General features: G+C 36.8%; 1 protein-coding gene across 1 annotated transcript in view; it reads left to right on the top strand.

Moving 5' to 3' along the window:
- The window catches only part of ZNF385D (zinc finger protein 385D), a 417913-nt gene that overhangs the window by 68768 nt on the left and 324339 nt on the right, over positions 1 to 24806 (top strand). The window contains exon 2 of the mRNA XM_051611827.1: positions 13694 to 13972. Coding sequence (XP_051467787.1) covers positions 13694 to 13972 — 279 coding nt within the window. The remainder of the gene's footprint in view (positions 1 to 13693; positions 13973 to 24806) is intronic.

Raw genomic sequence — 24806 nt, 5'->3', positions numbered from 1 at the left:
TTAAGTGTTCTTTAACTCAAGCTGTAAAAGATACCATAAATTTAAAGAAGTGACAGTTTCTATAATGCATAGCAAGAACAGCAGAAATTATGGTGACTGCTGGGATGCTGAAGTCACCAGTGACTGCAGAGGTGCTGAAATCACTGTATGAATTTCTAGGTAGAAGGAAAAAGAGCATCTGATTCTGCTTTCCTTGCACCTTTTTATGTGCTGACTTGCACCTGTATAGGAGTATGTTTTCTTGCCATTTTAAGAAACTGGATTCAGATAGATGTTTATTTTTTTTAGTGGAAGGCACACCATACTGTAAATGTCTGTCAGTAGCTAAAGGTCAATACTACCTCCAAAATTAATATTTTCCTAACTTCTCTGAAAAAGTTTATTTAGATTGAAGTGTTGTACATGTCCAGTGAGATGCAGTGTTGTAGATGATGAGCTTAATCAGAGAAGATAATTCTGAAATAAAAAGCCTTTGCATATTGGGCCATTTAATAAAAAATCATGTTTTGAAATCAGTTAACTCTGAAAATTTAATACATATTTTATTCAGTAATCTTAAATGGCTTTCAGTGCTGTAAAATATTTTAATGAAAAGTTGAAATGTTATTCTGAAAAATTAAGTAGTTGGGCAAGTCTCTGGGATTTCATACATTTGTCCTGTATTTAACAGAGTTTATAAGCCATTTCATCTGAATCACCATGGCTGAGGGAAGAAACTTCATAGGTCTTACAGAGCTTTAAATTCTACCATGCATGACTTCTCAGAAGTTTTCAACAGCTTCAGCCTATCCTGACATGTCTAGAGAGATTGCAGGTGGGCAGTGGAGCTGGAAATATTTTACAGACTCAGCAGCAGTAGTTTTTGCAGATCACAGTGGCTGAGCAAAGTACTCAGGCTTCCAAAGAGCAGCAGTCTTGGGTCTGCACTGTGAACATCTGCTGCAAAGTGCAATAGAAGTACTGCTGTAAAGGTCTCCTAGAGTATTTGGAAAGTATCATCTATCCTACTTTATGTGTTTGTGATGTCATTCCATATTTTCCATGATTCTTTTTCAGAATTATGTTTTTTAGGGCAAAAAAATTGATCAGTCATATGAGGGTCTTAAAGAAGTAAGCACTGATGCCTTTTACTTAGTAGCAACCCATGCTGTAAAAAGCCTAAAAAAAAATAATAATATGGGGGTATAATGCCGAAAGTGGGGGCCCAAGACAACTTTGCATATAAAATATAAATATATATGTTATTTATTTATTTTTCTGCAAAATTGGAAAACATTTCCTATTTTAGAAGCCTATTTTGTATTTCAGCAATAGTAAGGTATTGTGATTGATTAATGTGTCCAGTAAGCTCCTGGGCCTCTCTGGTAATTTTCTAGATTTTGGAAAATATTGCTGGAATATATTGTAAAATTACTGGTTTCACAGAGGGACTGATTTTTACCATGCAAAGTGAAGCAGCAGTCCCTGTGATGAGTGGGAGGTAATGGCTTGAAGTCTATAGCTTGTCCATGTTTTCCTGTATTTCCAGGTTATTATTATTGAGCTGTGTATGCCAAAATTGTACAGTTAACATATTTCAGAAATCTTTGATCAATAAAAACTTACAGAAATAATTTCAAGCTCTCCCCTTATTACTTACCCTAAAAGAAGTTTTCACGTTTGTAACTTGTAAGAAATATAAATTAATTCTCCCCTGTGTCCCCTACTCTAAATTTCCACACATAAGTCAGCAGAGGAGTGAATTACAATCGTGGAAAAATAATGCAAAGAAAAAGTTACTGTAGTATGTCATTTCTTTTTAAGTCCTCTTAGATCCTGATACATCTTCCTAGATACACACTAGAATGTACACTCATGCTATGGAATTATAGCAGTCATACCTTTAAAATAAATTTGCATTCACTTAATAGTGAATAATCTGAATTTAGCCCAAATAAAATATAAGTAATCCCAGTTTAGCTTTTCAATAATTAAATTCCTTTAATACAGTTTTACTTTTGATGCATAAGCATTTCTATAAATGCATTACATCTGGGAACTGTGATGAAAAGGCTATTAGAAATGTGACACAGATAGATAGACTTGATGTTAAAATAATTCTCCAGCTGCATAAATGAAGCTCTGTATTAGCCTTATGTGACTGTAACAAAAGACTTCAGCTCCTGCTTTTGGACACTGTGTCATCCTGGGAAAAAATGAAGAGGTCTCCAGATCTCCTCTAGATTTGTCTTTCAGTTTTTTTCCTAATACATGTCGAGGGTAGTCTTGTTTGTTAGACATTTATCTCTAAATCCTAAATGTTGATAAAGAGATTGAGGTGAATGTGTAGTTGATATGAAAGAACATTATATCAGCCTTGGATACAGTAGCAAAGACATTGGTTATCAAGACATGACCGAGAATATGCTTTTCAAGTTTTATAAAATATGTTTATACTTCTCAACTAAAACTGCACAGTCTACCCGAAATAAAACCATGCTGTAAACTGGCAGAAATTGTGTTCCTTTTACCATGAATGCTGTACTAAATACATCCTCCTTGTTAAAGAGAATGCAATCCAAATGTGCAAGAGTAAGGTAAATGAGAGTAACTTTCACATGCACTTGCAAAAGCATCTGCTAACCTTTCCAAACACAACAGACTTTCACCTTGATGTGTTTGCATTGCTTGGAAAATTATCTGCTCTCCATTAAATTTAACATTAATGGCCCAGTGGGTGTAATGAAGCAATAAAATAATAATAAAAAAATCCCTACACTTGTAAATGCTGCCAGAGCTACTTGAATATTTTATAATGAGCAGATAATCTGAAGAAATCATTATTTTGTAAAAATATAAATGATAATGTTCAAATACAAGCCCTAATTCCGCAAGTTTTTCTTCACACTGGTGCTTGTAAAAGCTCATTTGCAGGAAGACAAAACACAGAGTATTTCATTTGGTCTGGAAATCTCTTCCAAAGGGTGACTGATTTGAGCAGTAAAATTACTTTTTTTGCTCTTCTGTGGTTCTTTATTTTTAAAGGGCTTCCGTTTAAAAACATTTATACTGCAACTCACTAAAACAAAGGTAGAACAGAAAGAGAGAGGAGACTGACTTCTGTATTTTGTCTGTTTTTCTGTGTGGTAAACATTGCTATTTCCTGAGGCCAAGAGGGTTTCAGAATTCAAATTGTAGAACTCTGGTCATCTTGAGACACTATTTTGCAAACTACAAGAAAATAAAAATTTTTGAAATCACTTATATGAAAAAAGAGCACAAAACGCAAACTTCTGACATTCATCCTGAACTGAAAAGGAAAAAAAAATAATTCTGAATTTTTATAATCTCTTGCTTGTAGTCTTTAATTTCCTCTTCCCCACCACGACTACATTTATTGCCAGCTTATTTTATTCCATGTTTGATTGCTGCATTTTATATGCATAACAAAGATTGTAGGTGATGTACTATCTGACTCAAAATCATCCTGTTTTATTCTGCTTTTTTTTTTTTTTTTTTTTTTTTTTTTGGGTGGAGTGGTGGTGGGGTTTTTTTAAGCAGAATTCCCACAGAGCTTATATATACGAATTGCCTTTTAATTGTTTTCCCATTTCATTTTATAGATTTATTTTCATCGCCATATTGCTAAAATATTTAACCACAAAAGAAGGAAAAAATAAAAGTGACTTGGAAAAAAAAAAAAAGTGATTCATGTTTCTAAAGAGAGAACCTATCAATAAAATACAAACAAACACTAAGTGAAACTAAAAGATGTCTTTTAACTTACCTACTTGGATACAGTGTAGCTAGTTGTTGTATTGGAGTGTTAAGAACTTACTTGGCTAAAAAAGTGAGTTGTTCAGTTTGCCCAAACAACAGTTCCTGCTCTTACTTTCTGTTGAAATACAAAGATTTGACTGGTTATTCATGCACTAGGAAAACTAAAGATCTTTAAGGTGGAATATGGCACTTACGTGGTATCTGGATGATGGTTTTTAGGCTGATTTCATATCAGGGAGTTGATCAAAAGAATCTGAAAAAGGTGATTTTTATATATGAAAACAAAAATAATTCCAATACCTAGAAAACTGCAGTTGTTCTATAGAAGAAGGTCGATTGTCGTCTTCTTGCTTAGCATATCATTTTTCCTGTCTCTGGACACTGGTAAATGATCTAATTTGTATGTCACTCTGAGTTCATAACTTGAGAAATCTGTAGTTCTTTTCCTGACCTTTAAAACCTGTACTGACTGCCTAACTTCTCAGAAATAATGCTGAAACCAACGTCTTCTTTAGGAGGAGCAGTCTGAATTACAATCAGGTGTTTTGGACCCTTTTTTTTGAGCCCAGTCAACTCGGAGTGCTGTTGACAGGAGTTTGGAGGCTGTGTGTGGAATTCCCGGATGTGGAATATGGAACAAATAATATACTTTAGGGTGCATGCCTACAATAAATTTTCTTGCTAAACAGAAACTTCGTAACTTTACTAGCTATGCCCTTTGCAGCCATTTTCACTACTGCTTTTTGGACAAGGTCTGTACAGAAGGTACCACAGATGGAGAGGGAGGTGAGACAACACAAACAGCTTGCTTTGCCTGTGTGCCACTCCCTTGGGACCTGGGTGCCAGACCTGTAGCTGAACCTGTGACTTTACTTGTCCCTGTTTTAGGCAGAAATCTTTGTATTCCCCAGGATCATCTCTGAAGGACTGAATAAAAAGCAAACCAGGGATTTTTCATGGCTTGGCTCTGGCTGTAAGTCACCACAGTAGTGCTCCTCAGATTTTAGAAGCTGGTGTTTTCAAATTAATTACTTGGCCTTTAAATAGTTACAAACCATCCAAAGTGCTCCATTATTTTAGCACAGGCTTGAGAAACAGAGATGTATTACTAGCTAATTGAATAACATATGGTGTTGATTAGAGCTTAGCTCTTTTTATAGAACTCAATTAAAAAAATGATGGCACTATATTTTGAGACTATGAGATGTCTGTTGGTTGCTTCTGGCTTGAGGGAACTGCTGAACTGAGAAATGCTGAACTTTTTCTGTTTAGTTCATCTGTAAGTTCCTTTAGGAGCTTGTGGTATGCGTGTCTGTGATGGGAGATAGGCTGGAGTCTGTTCATTTGCTGCAGTATTGAAATGCAGCCTTTCCTGAAAGGTTTAAGTGCTCTCCGAGCAAAACAAAAGTCTGTGCTTTTATTTTCTGCACTATTGCTCAAAGTGTGTGAATATACAGTGAGCCTGTTTCAGATGGATGAAAATCTACTCTTACAGGGTTCAGTTTGCAGAGATGCATTTCTTGAGAGGAATCCCAGGACATAAGCATTAAGTTATAAAGCTCTCCAGCCCCAAATAACCTCTGTCTCTTTCACCTCATTCCCCCTCCCCTCCACCTTCTTCCCCGACCCCCAACACCCTCAAGGAATAAACATGGAGGGAAAACCTGCCTTTATTTCTTTCACTTGATGCAGTTTTTGCTCAAGAGATTATTTTCCTCTTAAAATTTGAAAAATCACCTGAAACAATGATGATTATGATTTTCTTATTGTTCACATGGATTGTTGATGTGGTATAGCAGCTAGCAGCAGCAATCACATTGGGAGGATATATATGGAAAGATAAGGTTTTTGTTCCCTGTCTTCTTTTTTATCTCCTAAGATGCTACTTCTACTGTATTTTGTGTGGATTTCTTGAAGAGAAGATTTGGTAAATAGTGGCTTCAAATGTCATGTGATGTGTGCTGGATGAGACAGACAGCAACGAGAAATACTGACTTCTATCTGCAATTTCATCGCTGACTAGTAATTTAGCTCTTGGATGTATGACCTGACAAACTCTTCCTTGCTTTTTAGAAGCAAGTGATTGTTATTTCTGCAGTCCTAAAACTCTAAGTAGAAAAGCTTACCAACAGTGTAAAATTGCTTAATGCGTGTCTTTTTCAGAGTTTCACATCAGCTATTTTTGTATTATATGCTATTTTGTATTTAATTTTGTCTGAAAGACAGCAAAATCTGAAAGACTCAAAACAAAGGAAGTCCTGAAAAATCAATTATTTTTAAAAAGCCTTTCCAGTCCCAATAGGTTCCCATTCCCCAGTAGCTCTTCCACTGAAATGACATTCATTCATCCATCCAGAGAAAACAGATGAGTCCTGCAGTGTATCCTGAAGGTTACTCTGGGCATTTGGGAGGGAGCTCTGTTTCAGAGATGCAGTGCTTTCACTGTGAGTGCCTTTTCACTGTTTTCCCATTGTTTGTCCATCTCATTGTACGTTTGTGACCGCCACAGCAGTGATGTGTAAAATAGACCCACCATGACATAAATTGCTCTGGACTCAAAACCAGGAGCAGGTGCAACACTGATCAAAACCGGAAGGCTACAGTGTTGGGATCACATCATCCAGTGATAAATGGGGATGGAAGAAGCAAAAGCTGTTTTATTTTTCTATTCCTGATCCTTCCCCCTGGCTGTTCTGCCCTCTCCGTCCATGTATAAAATAGATGGCAATATATTCATTTTAAGCTTCTCCCAGGAACAAATTTCTAGAGCCAGCATTTTGTACAGAGAGGTCAATCTAGAGGTTGCAAAGGCAAGTTAGCTTTCACTGGCTTCTTAGTAAAGATGTCAGAAGTACCCGATGCAGCAAGGATTTTTAAGTAACATAATGAGTAAATAGGAAGACCTTAGCATATAAATACCAGTCTTGGGAAGGGTCCTGTCATGTATATTGGTTTATGGCATGAAAGGGTCACCCTGCTACCATGACTGTCATCAACCAATAAACATCCTAATGCTTGAATGTTATAGCCTCCGATTTATGTTGTTTGAAAAGATTTGAAGGTTCCAGGTGTTACCAGAGAGCTTTTATAGTAGCATGCTGCTAACATTCCCCCAAGACTTGAAAACTGACAGGGTGGTGACTGAAGAGACTATATTGATAAATTATTGGTCTTTAATTTATTATTATTTTTTTAATATGGCACTAGCAGCAGTTTCTTGGAAAGCAGCTATCTATTGACATCTGTTGATTTCTGAAAAGTGGGTTTTATTACCTTTTAGTCCTCTTAACATTTGAAGAGGGTATTATGACATGAAGGCAGAATTCATCCCAGTTAACTTGACATCCACAACATAAATATCTGTAAAGGACAGGAATACATATTTCTAAGAACAAAACACCCAAGTTTATAATTTTAGTCTGTTTCTCAGTGAGATATCTCTTTTCATAGGCCCTGTTAGTGAGATTAAGAGTGACTGCAGAGTTTGGGGGTGACTGACTGAGATGGATGCACCTGCATCTTTGATGATTTTCTTTCACAGTTTTGGAATGAAATATTAGATATCCCTGAATCTTGTAATTAGTGCAATTTTGCCCTTAATGCCGTGTCTGTATTTTCTATTCTTCAGCTACTACAGGAACATATTTGTTGTAGTGACCTGTTGGGAAGAAGCCAGGGAGTTATTCTATAAGACATCCTGTGCCATTCATCAATGGCAAGTGGTCTGGTCTGCACTGAACACAACTGACTTACTTGCATAGCATTTTCTTACTCTGGGATTCATATACTCTGTTGGCCTCTTAAATGTATCCAACATGCTAGACTATTATGTACACAGAGTCAATCACAGTAACTGAGGTAGTTGGACGTTGATAAGACAGTTTGGAACAAAAGAAAAAAAAAATAGTTGTAATGCAAATGAGCAAAGTTTCCTTGTGGTATCCTGCAATAGAAAGCATGTTATTGTCTTGCAGTTAAGGTAAGGATCATTTCATGGGAAGGATGTAATTTCTAATCCCTTACATTTAAGTATGTTTCAGAAGAGAAAACCCCAAGCAGCTCATTTAGCTAAGCCACCAAACACCACAAACTGTAGCTGTGCTGGTTTTCCACATGGGACAGTTTTCTACTTCACAAAGCTATAATGTCATGCAAAGTTCATTTTACTGGTAAGCATCATTGAGCCAAAATTGAATTTAGAGCTCCAGGGAAAATAAATGTAAGCATTTATCTACAGTGCTATTGTAAATAGCACTATTTAAATTGGCTTGAAATTTTGAGTTCTTGGTTGCCTTGCTCATTCATTTCGAGTTCACTGCAGTCTTCATTATGGCTCCTAAAGGTTGAGAAGATAGTTTTCTTTGAGGAGGGGAGACAACATTATCTGCGAAACTGGTGACTTTGTAAGATATGTAACCAGGATAGTCAAGATGGACTCTATAATATAATGTAAGGTAAAGAGGGTTTTCATTTAATACCTGTCCATTTCCACATAGGTTCAGCAGTTCAAATCAACAAGATATTGTTAGCAATGAAAAATTGCTTTTAAAATTACAGTTTTTTATTCAAACCAGGTTCCACATTCCTTGTAATTTCCCAATAGAACAGTCTAAATGTTATTTTTCTTACCCTCATCTATCAAAATTGCTGCCTAATCATTTCACTCCAGAAAATTGAAATATGAAATGATGCAGGCATAAACTGAAGGTCTGCTACTTTGATAGAGTCACTCTACATCTGCGTTAAACACTGGTGGATCTTTACAAGAGTTTGCGAACTTGATTTTTTTTTTTTATTTATTTTTTTTTAATACTATTTGGAATGCTAAACTGTATTTTAAAAGTATCTCAGCAAGTTATATTTGCTTGGATATCTCCAATGTAGGGTCTGGCACCCAGGGAGGAAGAACCCTATGCATCAGTATAGGTTAGGGGTGGACCTGCTGGAAAACAGCTCTTAGGAGAAGGATCTGGGAGTCCTGGTAGGTCATAAACTACCCATGAGCCAGCAATGTGCCCTTGTCACCAAGAAGGAAATGAATTTGTGGGATGTATAAGGAAGAGTATGACCAGCATGTTGAGAGAGGTCATTCTCCCCCTCTAGTCTGCCCTGGTGAGGCCACATCTGGGATACTGAGTCCAGTTTTGGGCTCCCCAGTTAAAGAGAGATAGGGAACTACTAGAGAGAGTCCGGTGGAGGGCAACAAAAATGATTGGGGGATTGGAGCATCTCCCTTAAGACGAAAGGCTGAGAGAGCTGGGACTCTTTAGCAAGGAGAAGAGAAGGCTGAGGGGAGACCATATTAATGCCTATGAGTATCTTAAAGAGTGGGTGCAAGGAGGATGGAGCCAGTCTCTTTTCAGTATTTCTCAGTAAAAGGACAAGAGGCAATGGACACAAGCTGGAACATAGGGATAGTCCATTTAAATATGAGAAAAAATTTCTTTGCTATGAGGGTGACAAAGCACTGGATCAGGCTGGCCAGGGAGGTTGTGGAGTCCCCTTCTCTGGAGATATTCCAAACTGCCTCGATGAAGTCCTGTGTGATGGGCTCTTGGGGATGCTGCTTTAGCAGGGGAGTTGGACTAAATGATCTCTAGAGGTCCCTTCCAACTCTGACAATTCTGTGATCCCCCCTCTCTATCCTTTGCTATGTTCATTTACTTGTCCTTTAAGGAGGACCCAGAATGTTTTAATCCTAAACTGCTTCTGTTTTTCCAAATTTTTTTGTCTTCATTTTTGGGATTTCCCCCCCCCCTTAAACCTTTTGTGTCCAGTTAACATGCTGAGTACTGCTGTGTCATGCTGATTTACAGCATCAGCTCAAGTGGTTTGCAAAAGTGTGTGGTATTTCAGCTTAATCCTTTAGTAGGGCCATTACATACTCAGAAATAGTTGTGTATCTGTAAAGTAAATGGTGACAAACTGTGGTGTGATATGTAATCCTGAAACTTCAGTTTTCCTAATTGTTACCTAATCTGCAGCTATAAATTATCATTCCTCCAGACTTGAGAGGCAAAAATGTATCACAGCTCTAATACCATCACAGCTTTCCAAGGAGAGCACAAATCAAATAGTAGATGCTTGAATAATTTCTTTCCAAGGTGGAATTTCCCTTATTATTTTACTGTGCCTTTATCTAGTGTGCATTTTGTGATTTCTTTTTCTGTTATGAGATTAAAATGCAAGACAGGATTATTTTATATGCCAAAAATAAAGATTCTCATAGATTACTCTGTGTTCACTGGGATATTAAAGGGATGTAATATCATGTTAATAAACTTTATTAGGCTGCCAGTTTATCTGTGTAAATGTTTCAAAGGGAATTAGACATGTGTACACATAGTGTATAATATTTGTTTAACTGACTAGATTCTATCTGCTTATAAAGTTTTACACCTTGGTTAAAAGATCTGGTTTATTATAGTAATCTCATGCCTATATGACTAGCACTATAGGTCTAGAGGTATATTGTAATTTTAAATTCATAGTGCTCTCTAGTGGGGAATGCTTTCAATGCAAAAGATACATGTATGTACAGCATGGGTATAAACTGGGTTTCTGAAAAGTGAGTCACCTACAGCAATTCCGTAACACTAGTGCTCTCATGTTAGCATTTTGACCCTTGCAATGCTTTGATTAAAGACTGAATTTCTTGATTTAAAAATATTTTAGACAGATGAGTATAACTCTCTGGAATGAACTATTTTGCTCCAGCAAACTCCAGGAGAATGAGAGGTTTTTGCAATGCTGTTGTTTCCTCGGGAGAAACGTCCTCCTTCCATTAGGAGAAATATGCTATAGAACTGCTGTAGAAAGATGTCAGGTTTTCTCCTAAGCTTCCACAGTGTCATAATGACTTACGGGATCTTTGTTACTTGTCTGTAAAATTTCCTGTCATCACTGTTGGTACAATATGTTTGATTTTAATAAAGAAATACTTTTATGTTCCTTCTTTTTTTTGAATTTTGCTTTGGAATGAATTGGTTAGCCTGCTTCTTATCCTTGTCTCTAGAGAGCTAAAATCCTAGGTAAGAGTTAACTGTACACAAAAGCTGAAATAAAAATACTCACTGAACTGGTTCAGTGAGGTTTTAATCTACAGCAAGTGCAGACCTCTTCTCAGAACTGAGTCTGTACTGTATTAAATGAAAGAGGGTTTAGTTAGCATAAAATAACATGATACTAATTAGATAGAATCTGAGAACTGAGATGGAAACAGTTTTGAATATTGATAGATTTTATATTTCCATATTTAGATAAATTTATCCTTATGATTTGATTGGAAAGCAGTAACTGTTGAAATTTTTGGGAGGGATGGCAAGTTGTCTAGCTGATGAAATTTACAATATTTGAATCTCAAGAATGATTTGCAGTATTTTGGTGTAATCAGACTCAAATCTGAAGGCTTGTTTAGACTTATTTTTAGATATCAAACCTTGTCTGGATCTGGGATTAAAGGCATTTGTAGCCTGTTTTCTTGTGTTGCTGCTGTCATCTTTTTTGTCTCTAGGGTGACTGATTTGTCAGTTGGAGACCAAACAGTATCATAGTATTTAAGTCTGCAGTATTTTTGTGACTGAAAGTACAGATTAGATTCTTTAGGTAGACTTTAATTTACTTACTAAGTCTGGGAGAACAATTTATATGGTATATAAAGGTCTCATCAAGATGCTAAGTTGGTATAGCATTTTACGCTCCTTGAACACTAAATTTGCTTTGCAGAGCACAGAGCGTTTCACCTGTGCCATTTCTGCTCACCTTTAATCACAGAAGCTCCTGTTTACTTTGGTTTCACTTGATGTTCTGCAGGTGGGGTTTTCTTCTCATTTCTGTAGTTGTTAGGTTTGGTATTAGCTGACTCTAAATTAAGTATACTTGAATTATAATCCTGGGAAGTTAAGATAATAAATTAATAGAATGTCTTTATTATTTGTTTCTGGATTATTTTAAACCTGAGAAATTATAAATTATTAGGCTTGAAAGTGGAGAGGGGATGACTAGGGGTGGCTAAATACCTAATTATATACTCAAGAGTAAGGTATATGTATTTAAGCTTAGCTGGCTAAAATATAGGGGGTTTAGTTTTTCTTCTGTTAATTTCAACACATGAAAATATGTGAATATGGGAAACAGAGACACCCCCCCCTCTTCCCCCCCCCCCTTTTTTTTTCAACTTGAAAAATGCTTCATGCATTTCTGAGTGCAAAACCAGCTATGAATTTGTGGCAGTTAGTCAAGTGCAGTATATGAATGTAGGAGTGTGTATAATGGAACATAAGAGTAGGTTGTCATCCATCCAGTTTAACTGACTTATTTCTTGTATAGTTTATATTAAAAAAAATTAAAAATGTGATACTTGTGGATTTAATCCTGGAGAGGATTGAAAATATTTCTACTGTAATACCTAGTTGTAATTCTGTGATGAATTGACCTTGGCTGGCTGCCAGATGCCCACTCAGCCATTCTCTTACTCTCTTTCCATGCTACGGCAGGGAAGGGGAAGTTAAATGGAAAGTTTCGTGGGTTGAGATAAAGACAGGGAGAGAGCACTTACCAGGTGCTGTCACAGTCAAAAGAGATTCAACTTGGGAAATTTAATTTAATTTATTGCCAATTAAAATAGAGGAGGAAGGTGAGAAACAAAGACAAAACACTAAAACACTTTCCCCCTCTGCTTCCTGCTTCTTCCTGGGCTTTTCACTTCTGACTCCTCTACAATACTCCTCCATGCCCAAGCAATGCAGAGGGATGGGCATTGGGGGTTGTGGTCAATCCACATCACTTCATCTCTGCTGCATCATCCTCCTCACTCCTTCTCCAGAATGGGGTCCTTCCCATGGGAAACAACCCTGCATAAACTGCTCCAGTGAGGGTCCTTACCACAGGCTGCAATTCTTGAAAAACTGCTCCAGGATGGATCTTTTCCATGGGGTACAGTCTTTCAGGAAAGGACTGCTCTATTGTGGGTCCACCACAGGGAGACATGTCTTGACAGAAGACCTGTATGGGCTCCTCTTCATAGACTGCTGACCCTGCAATCAACCTCCTCCTGCATGGGCTCTCCATGAGCTGTAGCTTCCTTCATGTCATGTCCACCTGCTCTGGTGTGGGATCCTCCATGGGCTTCAGTGTTGTTATCTACTCTACAATAGTCCCCTGTGGGCTGCAGGGAGACAACCTGCGTCAACATGGTCTTCACAGGGGAATCTTTAGTGCTTGGAGCATCTCTTCACCCTTCTTTTCTACTCTCTACAGGGCAGTTTCCCTCACTTTTTTTTCAGCTGCTGCACAGTGGTTTTACCCTTTCTTAAATATGTTATCCCAGAAGTGCCACACCCATGGCTGATGGGGTCAGCTTTGGGCCCAGGTTGGCTCAGCTTTGGGCACTGGTGGGCCAGTTTTGGAGCTGCCTGGAACAGGCTCGCCCCAGCATGGAACAGCCCTTAGCCTAGTCTCAAAGAGGCCACCCTCCAGCCCTCACTGCCAGCACCTGGGCACCTGCACCCAGTACAGTTTCACACTGAAGGTGACTTAAGATTTCATGAGCTTCATCTGGACTGTGCTGGAATTTCAAACTTGGCATTTGTAAGGTTGCTTTTCATAGCATAATTCTTAAATAATTAAACTAACCAAGGGATAAGAAAAAATAAAATAAATTCATAAAAATCCCTATGACAGGTAGGCTCCAGGGATAGATTTTGTACATCTGAACATTTAAAGGCATTCACAAGTTACTAGGACATCAAGAAACATAGCAGAACTAAAAATGATGAACGGAAAGTAAAATACAGTACCAGAAATATAGTGGTAAAATATGAAAATCTGAAGAATTATTTTCTGCATTTTACTGGTTTACAGATGTAGAGATCTTGTGTATATTATTTTGCATTACTCATCTATTTTTCCTCTTATGTTTTTTCCCCCCTGCCAGAAAATATGAAGAAGCCCTGGAGCCCTGATTTACCAGTTGATAACCAGTCATACAATTCAGATTTTACATCCGTCCCAGACAGGGAAGGTGACAAAGAATTAGCACCTGATGGCACTGAAGAAAAGAAGGAGAGAGAAAAGAAACAAACCAATTTCACTTTGTGTAATGTTTGTAACATCCAGCTGAACTCTGCTGCTCAGGCACAAATCCACTACAATGGCAAATCCCATCAGAAGAGGTTAAAACAGCTCAGCAATGGAAATCTCAAAAGTGATAATGGTAAGCTTTAAATATGTATATATATAGCTATGAGAATTTCAGGAATGTGCAGGAATGTCCATATATATGAGTCTAAGCATTTATTTTTTATTCAACCAACAAATTCTTTGAAGGCAAAGGCTTTTGGTGACTTTAGAGTGCTTGGGGTCATCCCTAGTATGAGCATCTGGCAAATAGCTAAAGGTACAATGTTTGTGTTGTTTTCATTTTATGTTTTGTTTACATTATGATGTCATTTCAGATTCTTTCTCATTCCATTTGCATTTTTATGGTTTTCAGCATAATCAACAATATTCTGTTTTCCACAGTCTGCTAGAAATGTTGTACTTGTTAGGGGTATGTTTGCTTTTGATGAATGTAAAATGGTTGCAAAATAAATTGAAACAAATGCATTATACAGAACAAATACATTCCCAAACTCATTTGACTTTAGTTTGCTTATTCAGGGTTCAACCCATTGCTAGCATAAGTCTGTTTAAAGATTATGACTGAAGCCAAACAGAGATGGAACAAAGGTTATTTTGATTTTAATTGATTTAACTGAAAGCTTTGGGAAAAGCATTTTGTATTAGGTGGCATGTTTTCCTATCATCAGAGTGAACTGTGTGCCTCAAGGAAAAACTTGTTTGTGGCTTTATGTACAAAAGTCGATCAGGTATTAAAGGCAAGCGATGGTCCCTGACAAGAAAAAACAGATTGCTACATTATAGATTTCTCAATTTCATAACAGGTAGTTCTAAATTTTGCTGAGTTAAGGGTAGTTGTACTTTATGTTCTTTCTATTTCTATGCACCATGTCACAGAAATGATGGTTTTAATAGGATGTATTTAGGACTCCCAGACTTTCTTTCTTCAGACCACACCCATTGCTTAATATTTTGTGCTGACTTGCTTCCTGCCCCACCTGCTGCAGAATACACAGGATACTAATCCTTTAGATAGGACTAAAGAAGTATTCCAATAATCTGTGCTTTGTCCTGGCTTTAAGAGTTAGGGATAATATGGGTATTTTACTCAGGTGTGTTAGATGCAAGTTACTTGCTACATACAAAGTGTTGCTCATTTCCTTAAAACAAAACAACAACAAAAAAATCCTATAACCCTGAACAATGCAAATAGTTTTGTCTTTAAGTGACAGGACTGTCATGTTTGGCACTGTTCATAGTTCAGGCTTAGGGAGAATACCACTCCCATTAGTAGAAGCTGTGAAAATGTGGAAAGAAAGATTGATTTCCTCGTTGATTAAGGGTGTGATGTGGTTATCCACAAATGCATTATTTCTAAACACAATCTAATGTTATTGTAATCTTCAGTTAAGGTAAGATTGTGTTATGATTATTAGCACAACAGTTTTGCTAATGATAGGAATTGTTTTTCTGCTCTTAATTTTTTCTGCTTTAATCCATGACAATGAAATAGTAATTAAGCAATACTAAAATTAGTGTCAAAGGAATTCAATTATGCTTCAACATTTATATTCTAGAGAGGATCAAACTATTAGTAAAGCAGCATGTTTCTTATTTCCTGCTTGGAAGTATCCCTATGTTGTGTGTAGCTGCACCCATTTGTAGTCACCTGATTGATTATCTAGCTTTTTTTTTTTTTTTAAATGGGCAGTTATTCCGGGGATTTTGCCTGAAACTTGAGGCTTTTCAAATCTGGCAGATCTTTGAGTATCAAAGTACTGCTCTACTGAGAGAATAACAGGGAAGAGCATAAAGAAGTGATCTTCCCATGTCACTAAGCTTTTGAGACTTCAGGTTTTTTAAACCAAACATTATGAATAAAATACAGACTAATATTAAATATTTCTTACTGAAAGTCAGAACTGAATTAGAATTGAATGTCTGAGAAAGCACTCTCCCTGCACTTTGAACAGAGGGCCTGTTTGAGATCCCTTTTCTAAGTCAAGTAGAAATCTGAACCTGATAGACTTTCCACAGCAATATGTTTTGTCAAAAATAGTAGATATAACTATTGTCAGTGTTTTTCAGATTAATGATTGTTTGACTCAAACAATCTTAAGTGACATGTGACCATAATTTAAAAAAAAAGGACTTGACCCTTTCAGTTTATGATGTGCGCACAAATGACACTTTCTGAGGGTCACTGATGTAACTGAAGTAGCTGTTAAAAATGCACAGTGCTGTTCATTCAATATGTGTCAGTAGGTTGCTTTATTTATGATAACAGTATTTCTCGTGTAGAAGTCAGATTGTCACAGAAAATAGCTGTTAGGCCCAATGTCCAGGTTAATGGTCTAATCTTTCTTGAGACTAAATGCTGCTGTAAATTAAAACAAAGTAAAGGGTCTGCTTTATGACATTGTTTTCTAAGGCTTTGTCATCACTAGTTTTTGAATGTGTCTCATGTGGTATGAGTGAAGTGCTTGCACTATGCACAAGAAACCCCTGTTTCCAAGTACAGTATTTCATGGACTGTTTCAGGGTCATATGTGCCTTTGCAAAGTTGCTTGCACACTTGGAACTAACACATATGGAAAGGTTGGGGAAAACACCGGAATTGTGACTTCTCTTTGTTTTTTTAAATCTCTGAATTATTCCCAGAAAGCAAGACAGGCTTGTATATTTTATATCACAACGGGTAGTAGAAATGGGGGATTGATTTATATGAAGCAACAGCCCGTGTCATTTTCCAAATAATTTGCAATGGACTGCTGAACAGAGGTAGGTTCAGCTATATTAGCATTTAACTATGTAATTAAAGTTGTCACCCTATAGTCATCATCTTCAAACTGTGTAAAGTAGCTTTATCTGCTGGACAGAAATAGCAGAACATGTTACCATGCTTGAATATTTCTGTGTGATTTCATAAGGTGAGTTGCTCAAGCATAAACCTATTAACCTCTCCAAATGCACAATTAATAAATAACATGCATTGTGGTGTTAAAGGTAACATTTCTTTGCTTCTGTATTGGTATCTGCACTGAATTTGAACAACTTGTCAGATTTATTCTAAAAAGTTTTGTTAGTTGCTTATCTGGCAGCTTGGCAACTTTGCTGCGTGATACCAACCTGGTTCTTTCTGGAGTAGAGCAACCTTGGAACAACTCACTGTGCAGAGTTACTAAATGATGTGAACCCACTGTTTCCTGTGTCATTACTTGGTACAGTGATTTGTGATGACTTAACAAGACATAGTGATACATTAGCATTTCTGTTACTGACCTCTATGTGCTTGGAAATAACACAATTTTCTGTGTTCCTTCCTCCTAATAATTGCCTTTTATGTCACTTCAAAAGGTTTCTCACACTTCCACATTACACCCTAAGATATATTCTTCTTGCTAGTGACTTTTTTTCCTTTCTACTCTTGTGCATGCAGTAGCAAGATGACATGCAAGTCAGTGGAGATTATGAGTAGGTTTTGGGATTAAAAGACGACAAAATGCATTTTGAATCTGTTGTGCTGACATGTCACCACATCTCAAAATACTAGCCTGGACACTGTGGGAAGAGGTGACCTCTTGTGGGAAATAATTTATTTTGACCAGCAGAAGTAAGACTCACATTTCTACTCAGAGTGGAAAACTGTGCATGTGAATGTATAGCAGTAGTGGTAAGAAAGCTGGTAAACCAGAATATCCCCTGTGCTCCTTTTGTGTAAATTGCTGAATCATCATGAGTGAGTGAGGCAGGGTTAGGACAAAAACTAAAACTGCTTTCCTCTGCAATACTTTCAACAATACATTAGATAACAAGTGGAAAAATAATGAAGGAGTTGAGAAATGCCATACAATTCATTGAACTTCTTTCACTATTTCTGAACCATTATTCTTCTGAAACATCGGAGTTAGTGAGGCATTTGGCAGTAGTTTCTTTAAGCACTTTGAATTCATAACCCAGACAAAAGACTGCCCAGTTTTGCAAGTTTCATTTACTTTCTTTTAAAATAAACTGGCCTACAGCTTTTTTTTTTTTCTTCAGTGAAATTTCATCTTAGTAGCATTTTATTGTACTCTGAACAAGGTTAGTGAGTGCATGGAAGAAAGAAAAAGAGAACAGAATTAAATATACTTTTTTTTTTCCCCCTTTGCAAATTGCAAAAAGCAAGCATCTTAATTCAACACTGTATATTACTTAAGAATAAATAACGATTTGATTGTTACAGTTATACTGAAATATACACTAAAATATGAGCAAAATTCACGTTAGACATTTTATTTTTTCAACCTCATTTGGTGGTTGAATATAGTTTTCCACAACAACTCTTGAGATTACAATTTCATAGTATCTCTGCAATAAAGTTTTTGCACAGTGGCCAGGTAAAATATTTAATCTTTTACAACTATTTTTTTACAACTACTTTTTTGGATCTAAATCCTGACTTTTTATAGTCTTACAGGTGCAAATTCAGAAGATTCACCTAACCTACTTGCAGAGTCTCCTTCCTCACACGTTTCTGTTGCTGGTTCTTTTCTAGTTCTCTGCAACTGCTGCTTTACACCTCCGCTGTCACATTTTTTGATTATGAAAACTGGCAGCTTTGGAGGAAGCTAAACCTTACTTGAAGGTGGTAAACTACCAAGCTCCAGCTTTCAACGAAATGGTGTGACCTGCTCTTTGCATTGTGTTAGTCCTCCTTTTTATAGAGGAAGAGGATTGGACATGGCATTGAGGAAAGGAGAAAATCTTCAAAGTATATTTTCCTTCAGAGGAGTGGATTTTCTGTTAGTTTTGTGGGAAAACAAGTGTTGCCAAATCAGCTTGAAATTTCTCTGGAAGTCACAGCTCTTGCAAACGTTTTTTTTTAATCATGTTCTGATGCAGAGCCTTGTGACCAGTTGACAGTACATCCAATATGACTTATCCTCTGGTTTTAAGCCTCTAGTTTGTGGTTCATAGATTCCAGTATTTTGTGAAGAAGTCCAGCAGGTTTCTTCTGGGTATTCTGTAATCCCTCCCAAATGTCAAAGCTGGATATTTGTGGATAAGTAGGACTGGCTGAGGACACTGTGTTGTCACTTCCACTGCTTCCAGATGTAAATCTTTCTTCCTATTCCAAAACACTTGTCTGTTTTCATCATGTTCCTGTTCCAGTTAGTGAACTATTAATGTAGCCCCTGCTTTTAAGGGCACTTTGGAAGCAAGGTAAGCTTTTAAAGAATGCTTGTGTTAGCAGAATTTATTTTTTTTTAATTCTATTCAGAAATGGAATACACACCATATATGACATCATAGTTCAGCACAAACTTTATCACAGGGTAACTCGTGTATCATTGAATGAATTAAGTTTAAGAGAGACTTACACCAGTCAAAGGGAAAAAAAGAACTTCATGCCTAATAAAAACAGTAGGATCCACTTGACTTTATGAGTATACAAGAAATGATGGATGTATGTTAGTTGTGGACAAATTCTTGTTGCACATGTGTGCAAATATGCATTGTAGACTTGCTATAGTTATCTGGCTGCTACCTGTTACAAAAAAATACATTACTAAATTTTAATACAGACCAAACATAGGTAAATTCCTGCATTGTAACAAGATGTGGGGATGCTGGGGTGAAAGTTTAATGAATACACCTGGAATAAATTCAATCATGTCATGCAGTCACAAAGGTAACACATGTTTTAGCAATGCCCAAAACACTCTTTTGGATTTGGGGAGGAGAAATTCATAGTAGTTAATTTTTTCATGTAGTATATCTGGTAATTGGTCCACTGAATAGCATGACAGAATGAAAAAAAATAATTATAAGAGTCTAAAACCTGTGTTTAATAATTATGATGAATTAATCAGAAACTGGGTGAGAGGTAGACATTTTTTGCTAAATATGCTTGAAGTAATTTTGAAGTTATTTATTGCTCATCAAGTACACTTAGGAATGTGCTTATGTCCTTTGTCCAAGTATAGTTTTGGTCTCAACAGGCAAATTCCTTTCTTTTCTACCATCTTAGGTGACAACTGAATAAAACCTGCTGTAGCAGTTTATTATGAATCAAACTGTTTAAGGTATAGGAAGTGTCTCAGCCATCACATCTACCCAGGGTTTAAACTAGCCTCTAACTGCAGGTTGAAAAAGTTACTAAGAATTAATTTTGTTCTGGTTTTCTGCCTGAATATAAGTCTGCATAGGTTCTCTTTTAATATGCCCAGCTGTATAGAGTGCTCTCATTTTGGGTACTGTCTCCAAAGCAAGATGGGTAGCAAGTTGTCTCCATCCAAAGGTTATATGTGTTTGTCCATAAGAAATTCTACAACAGTGACAGACAGCTGGAACAAGATCAGAAATGGGTCCTTACTTTGCTGCCTTCGAGCAAGCCTGGATAGGGTTTATGATTGCTATGCTAAGGCAGTGGGAGCTGAGCTATTTAAGGGTGTTTTAGGCAGGTCAGAGAGTGAAAATCTTTACCTGTGTGTGCCTGCTTGTTATGTGTAATTATCTTCCATACAGTTCTTATTCTACGCTCCAAATGTTGTTCTCTCACAGTGTGCTTGTCCTTCTTTGACTTTTATGGAGTTATGTGTTCAGGCCTTTATGTTGCTTCTAGATCTACAATACTTTTTCTTCTAGGTTGAAAAATAACTTCTCTTTTAGCCAGTGCTTAACGTATGGTGTGAAAAGTGGGAAGGCTAACTGTCATCTTGCTCTCTTTGCACCTCTGCTTAACATCAACACAGCCTGTTTTAAATAACTTTTCTCTCCCTTTTTTTTTTTTTTTTTTTTTTTTACCTCATGTATGGCTTCAGGGTAGAACCTGACATATGCTCTATTTATCTGAGCTGCTTTGTCTCTCTGTTTTAAAGTTAAAACTTTTTTAGGTAATTGTTGTCTTAATATTTTATACTGTGTCAGGAATATCAATAACCAATACTAAATCAGCTGTGTAAGGTTCACTTACTTTGAGAGCAATATGTGTCCATCTGTGTTGTTTCTGAACTGTGCTAAGATGTTGGTCTGCCATTCTTTGCTTCTCCCTGAGTGTGGCACCAGTCTCATTTCTGAGAACACTAGTGTTTGATCTCTACTTGCATGTACTTGCAAACTGTTGAAACCTGTTTTGCAGAATCTCCATTTACTTCTGCTTATATCACTAGGTCCAATATAGATTGTGATGACCATGGCTTCCTTCCAGACCTTCTCAGTAACGTAATCTTTTAATATGGAGGTGTTTTTTTTCCGCACTGGCATCTGGTAGGCAACAAATCTTCTGTGAGTCATGACAACACACAAAGTTTATCAACATTTCCTGGTATTAATTTCCTGAGAGCTAATTTTTCCCATGTTCAGTTATTTTTCTCTACTTTGAATATAGGTCTGAATTCCTCAATGAGGCTGTGAAAGGGTAATTGTCGTACCTCTCATATAACATTCCTTTTTTTTAATTTTTCAGGATTTCACAGAATTTCACCAGAATTTTTGAGTTCTGTTTCTGATTAGAAGAAAATAAAGCAGATATCATCAAATGTAACACGTTTCATCAATGCTGATTGTTTTTTTTTGTTATTTATGATCTTTTATTCTTATGATTCAAAATATATTGTCTTCCTGATAGTAATGTCACTGAGATATTTAGATATTTTTTTATCCTCTGACCTGTTTCACAGTAGGGGGAAATATAGCTCAAGATCAGAGTTTCAAGACCACCTCCAATGAAATTAATTACAAACTCCTGCTGATTTCAAGAGGAGGCAAGTACCTCACTCTATTGAGGAACTTAATTGATGTCAGCACAAATTTATGACGGTTGAGTTTATGTCATCAAGGAAGCATCAGTTCTAATCTGCTGTCCACACTGCTACTGTGGGAATGAGTTAATGACCATGATGTCTTTCCTTTTTTTCTTACATTAATGCTTATAGGTTAGCCTGGCTGGAGTCCCCATGCACACAGCATTGTAGATATATAGACATAATTAAGATTCCCCCTCCAGTTTTTCCATATATATGAAATTAGAGAGCTGGAAATATATACTAATTGCAACCAAAGCAACTCACTTACTAAACTAATTTTGTCTGTAATCAAAATGAAGTTCTAGATACTTAATGTCAGGGTAATATATCTTAAAATGCAAGCCTTCCTACTGGGGATAGTATATAATTTATTATATGGAATATAATGTCAAAGATTATTCAGAACAGAATATTATTAATTTTCTTCTGTTGAACCTGTTGTATTTGTAATTAGGCTTGGGAACACATAACAACCCATCTGTCCCTTTTTTGCCATGAAAGCCTGATCCCTACCTTTGAGTAATTCTCAGTCCATCCCAATAGAAATAGCAATATTATTAAAAAGTGGATAAGAAATTCTTCCTTCCACTTCCATTCCTGTCCTTAAATTCAACAGAGGTTTGAATCTTGGCAGCTTGCATTGTGAATAGAAAACTGAAAAAAAAAAGAAAAGAAAAAAAAAAAAGATAGCATGATCATATAGTCCTGATTGCACTTAGCTTCATTTTCCTCACTTTTGATTCAGAGTCATAAAACTTCTGTATACTAAAACTCAGATGGATTCGTATGCATGACTGGTCATTCCCAGTAAACTTCCAAATTCAATGCTGCCTTTTTTTCTTCTTTTGCTGTTGAAAAAATAGTATCTTTAGTGGTTTTTTTCCTACATAAGGTAAAAAAACTCTACTGATAAAATGACAGCATTCTTCTTGCCAAAGGTAGTTTAGATAAGGACTGTAAAGAAATGTAGTCAAGTTCAAATTGAAGTACTACTAGAGATGTCCCTCAGCTCAATAGTGGTATCTGGGACCCTGAAGCACCTTTTGTATGTGATGTATTAAAAACTAGAAGTCTTTAAAAGAAGCACTTCACCTTTTTGAAGTACACACTCATAGAGTAGTCAGGCCTATGGGAGTGTTCCTTGTGAAACTGTATACTGGGAAAGTTTTCAGCTGCAAGCAGGATAGTACATTTTAAAGGGGTCTATAAGGGAGGAATATAGAATAGTGATGCCTGGAAAGAGGTAATGTTACTCCCATCTTCAGAAAAGGTAAGGATCAGTGGGCAGGAAGTTTATGGGACAAGTCTTCCTGAAAGCTATTTGCAGACTCATGAAGTAGAGGAAAGTGATTTGGAACAAACAACACAGATTTATGTGCAGGCTTTATAAGACCAACCTAATCACCTTCTATGGTGAAATGACTGGCTCTGTGACCATGGAAATACAATTTTCTGATGTAAGGAAGTCTTCTATCATGGTCTCCTATAGGACTGCTGTAGCCGTATTGGTGAGATGAGGCTGGATGAATGAAAAACAAAGTAGATTAGAAGCTGGCCAAAGTGTCATATTCAAAATGTAATGATCAACTATTCACAGTCTAACAAGCAGGTGACTGGTTATGGCACTCCTCAAGGACTGATAGTGAGGCCAGTGGTGTTTAACAACTTCATTAGTGACCCTGGTGATAGGATGGAGTGTACACTTGTCAAATCTGCAGGTGATACTGTTTGCAGAAAACTCAAGAAGCTGCAGAATGCCCCAGCAGTAACCTCATGAAGTTCAACCATGAAGTCCTGCAGCTAGAACATTCTCAAGTACAGGCTGAGGACTGACTGGCTGGAGAGCAGCTTTGCTAAAAAGGATGTGGGTGTCCTCATGGGCAACAAGTTGAACATAATTCATAAGCTTTTGTAGAGATGAAGGCTTAATTAACTACACATTGGACTGCATTTGCAAAAGGAGAAGTAGAAGTTTGAGGGAACTGATTACTATCACTCTGCATTTTTTATATCACATGCGGAGTGCTGTGTCCTTTTCTGGGACTCCTGTGTCCATTTCTGGGCCTCCAGTGCAAGAGAGACATCAACAAAAAGAAGTAAGTCTGGAGCAGCATCACTAAGACGGTCAGATTCCTGCAGCCCATGACTCATGGAGAGTAGTTTACAAAGCTGGTTTTGTTTACTGTGAAGAAAAGAAAGGTTAGTGGGGGATCCTGTTACAGTCTTCAACTTCCTAGAGGGATTTTAGAGAGAAAAATGGATGTGTACGGTGAAAGGGCAAGAGAGGAGTGTCACAAGTAGCAACAGGGGAAATTCTGATTTGATAGATGAAAAAAAAAAAGCACTCATAACTTCACTATAAAAATGGATAAGCACTGTAATAAGTTTCCTAGAGCGGCTGTGGAAATTACTCTTTGTAGATTTTAAGAACTCGTCCTGATCTAACCTTGAAGTTAGTTCTGAGCAGGAGGTTAGGCAAAGTTAATTTCAGAGGTCCATTTCCACCAAATGATTCTAAAGTTTTATATAAAATGCACTGGTAAAACTGCAATTTTAAAGATTCAGGGGCCTACTTGCTTAATTTACATTGGAGCAAGACATACACAGCCAAAGGCTTGGATTTTTCTTCATAGCTGTGTGTCTAAAAAGAAAAAAAAATCCCAAGAAAACTCCACTCTGAATGTCAAGTTGCTGATTTGACAGAAGCAAAACACAGTAAATCTGTATTCTTAGAAAGGCTTTGAGATGTAAAACAAACTGTTAAGCCTTTTTCAGTATTTTTATTTGTTCATCAAATTGCCTGAGGCATAGTCAGAACTACTGTTGATGCATGTTACGCTTTATCTGGTTAAAGATTGTAAAAATAAAATTCTTGTCCTCTAAAAGAGAAAATCTGGGAGCAAAGCTACTAGTATTTATGGATTTTGGTTTTAGACCTTTCTTCTCTCTTTAGTGGTGACAGAGGGAACAACAGATGCTAAAGGGTGCATTCAGTAACAACAGATAACGTGTTACTTAATGACAGACTTGGTCTTCATGGCAGGCCAATATTGATAGCAGTTCAAACTTATTTTTCTTAAAATAGATTAACTTTTAATGTAAGCCATTGAAAATGTCAACAGTAGACCCTGTCATGTA

The sequence above is a fragment of the Apus apus genome, chromosome 2, assembly GCF_020740795.1.
Source record: "Apus apus isolate bApuApu2 chromosome 2, bApuApu2.pri.cur, whole genome shotgun sequence".
Taxonomy (NCBI): Eukaryota; Metazoa; Chordata; class Aves; order Apodiformes; family Apodidae; genus Apus; species Apus apus.
This window is presented reverse-complemented; position numbering and strand designations above follow the sequence as displayed.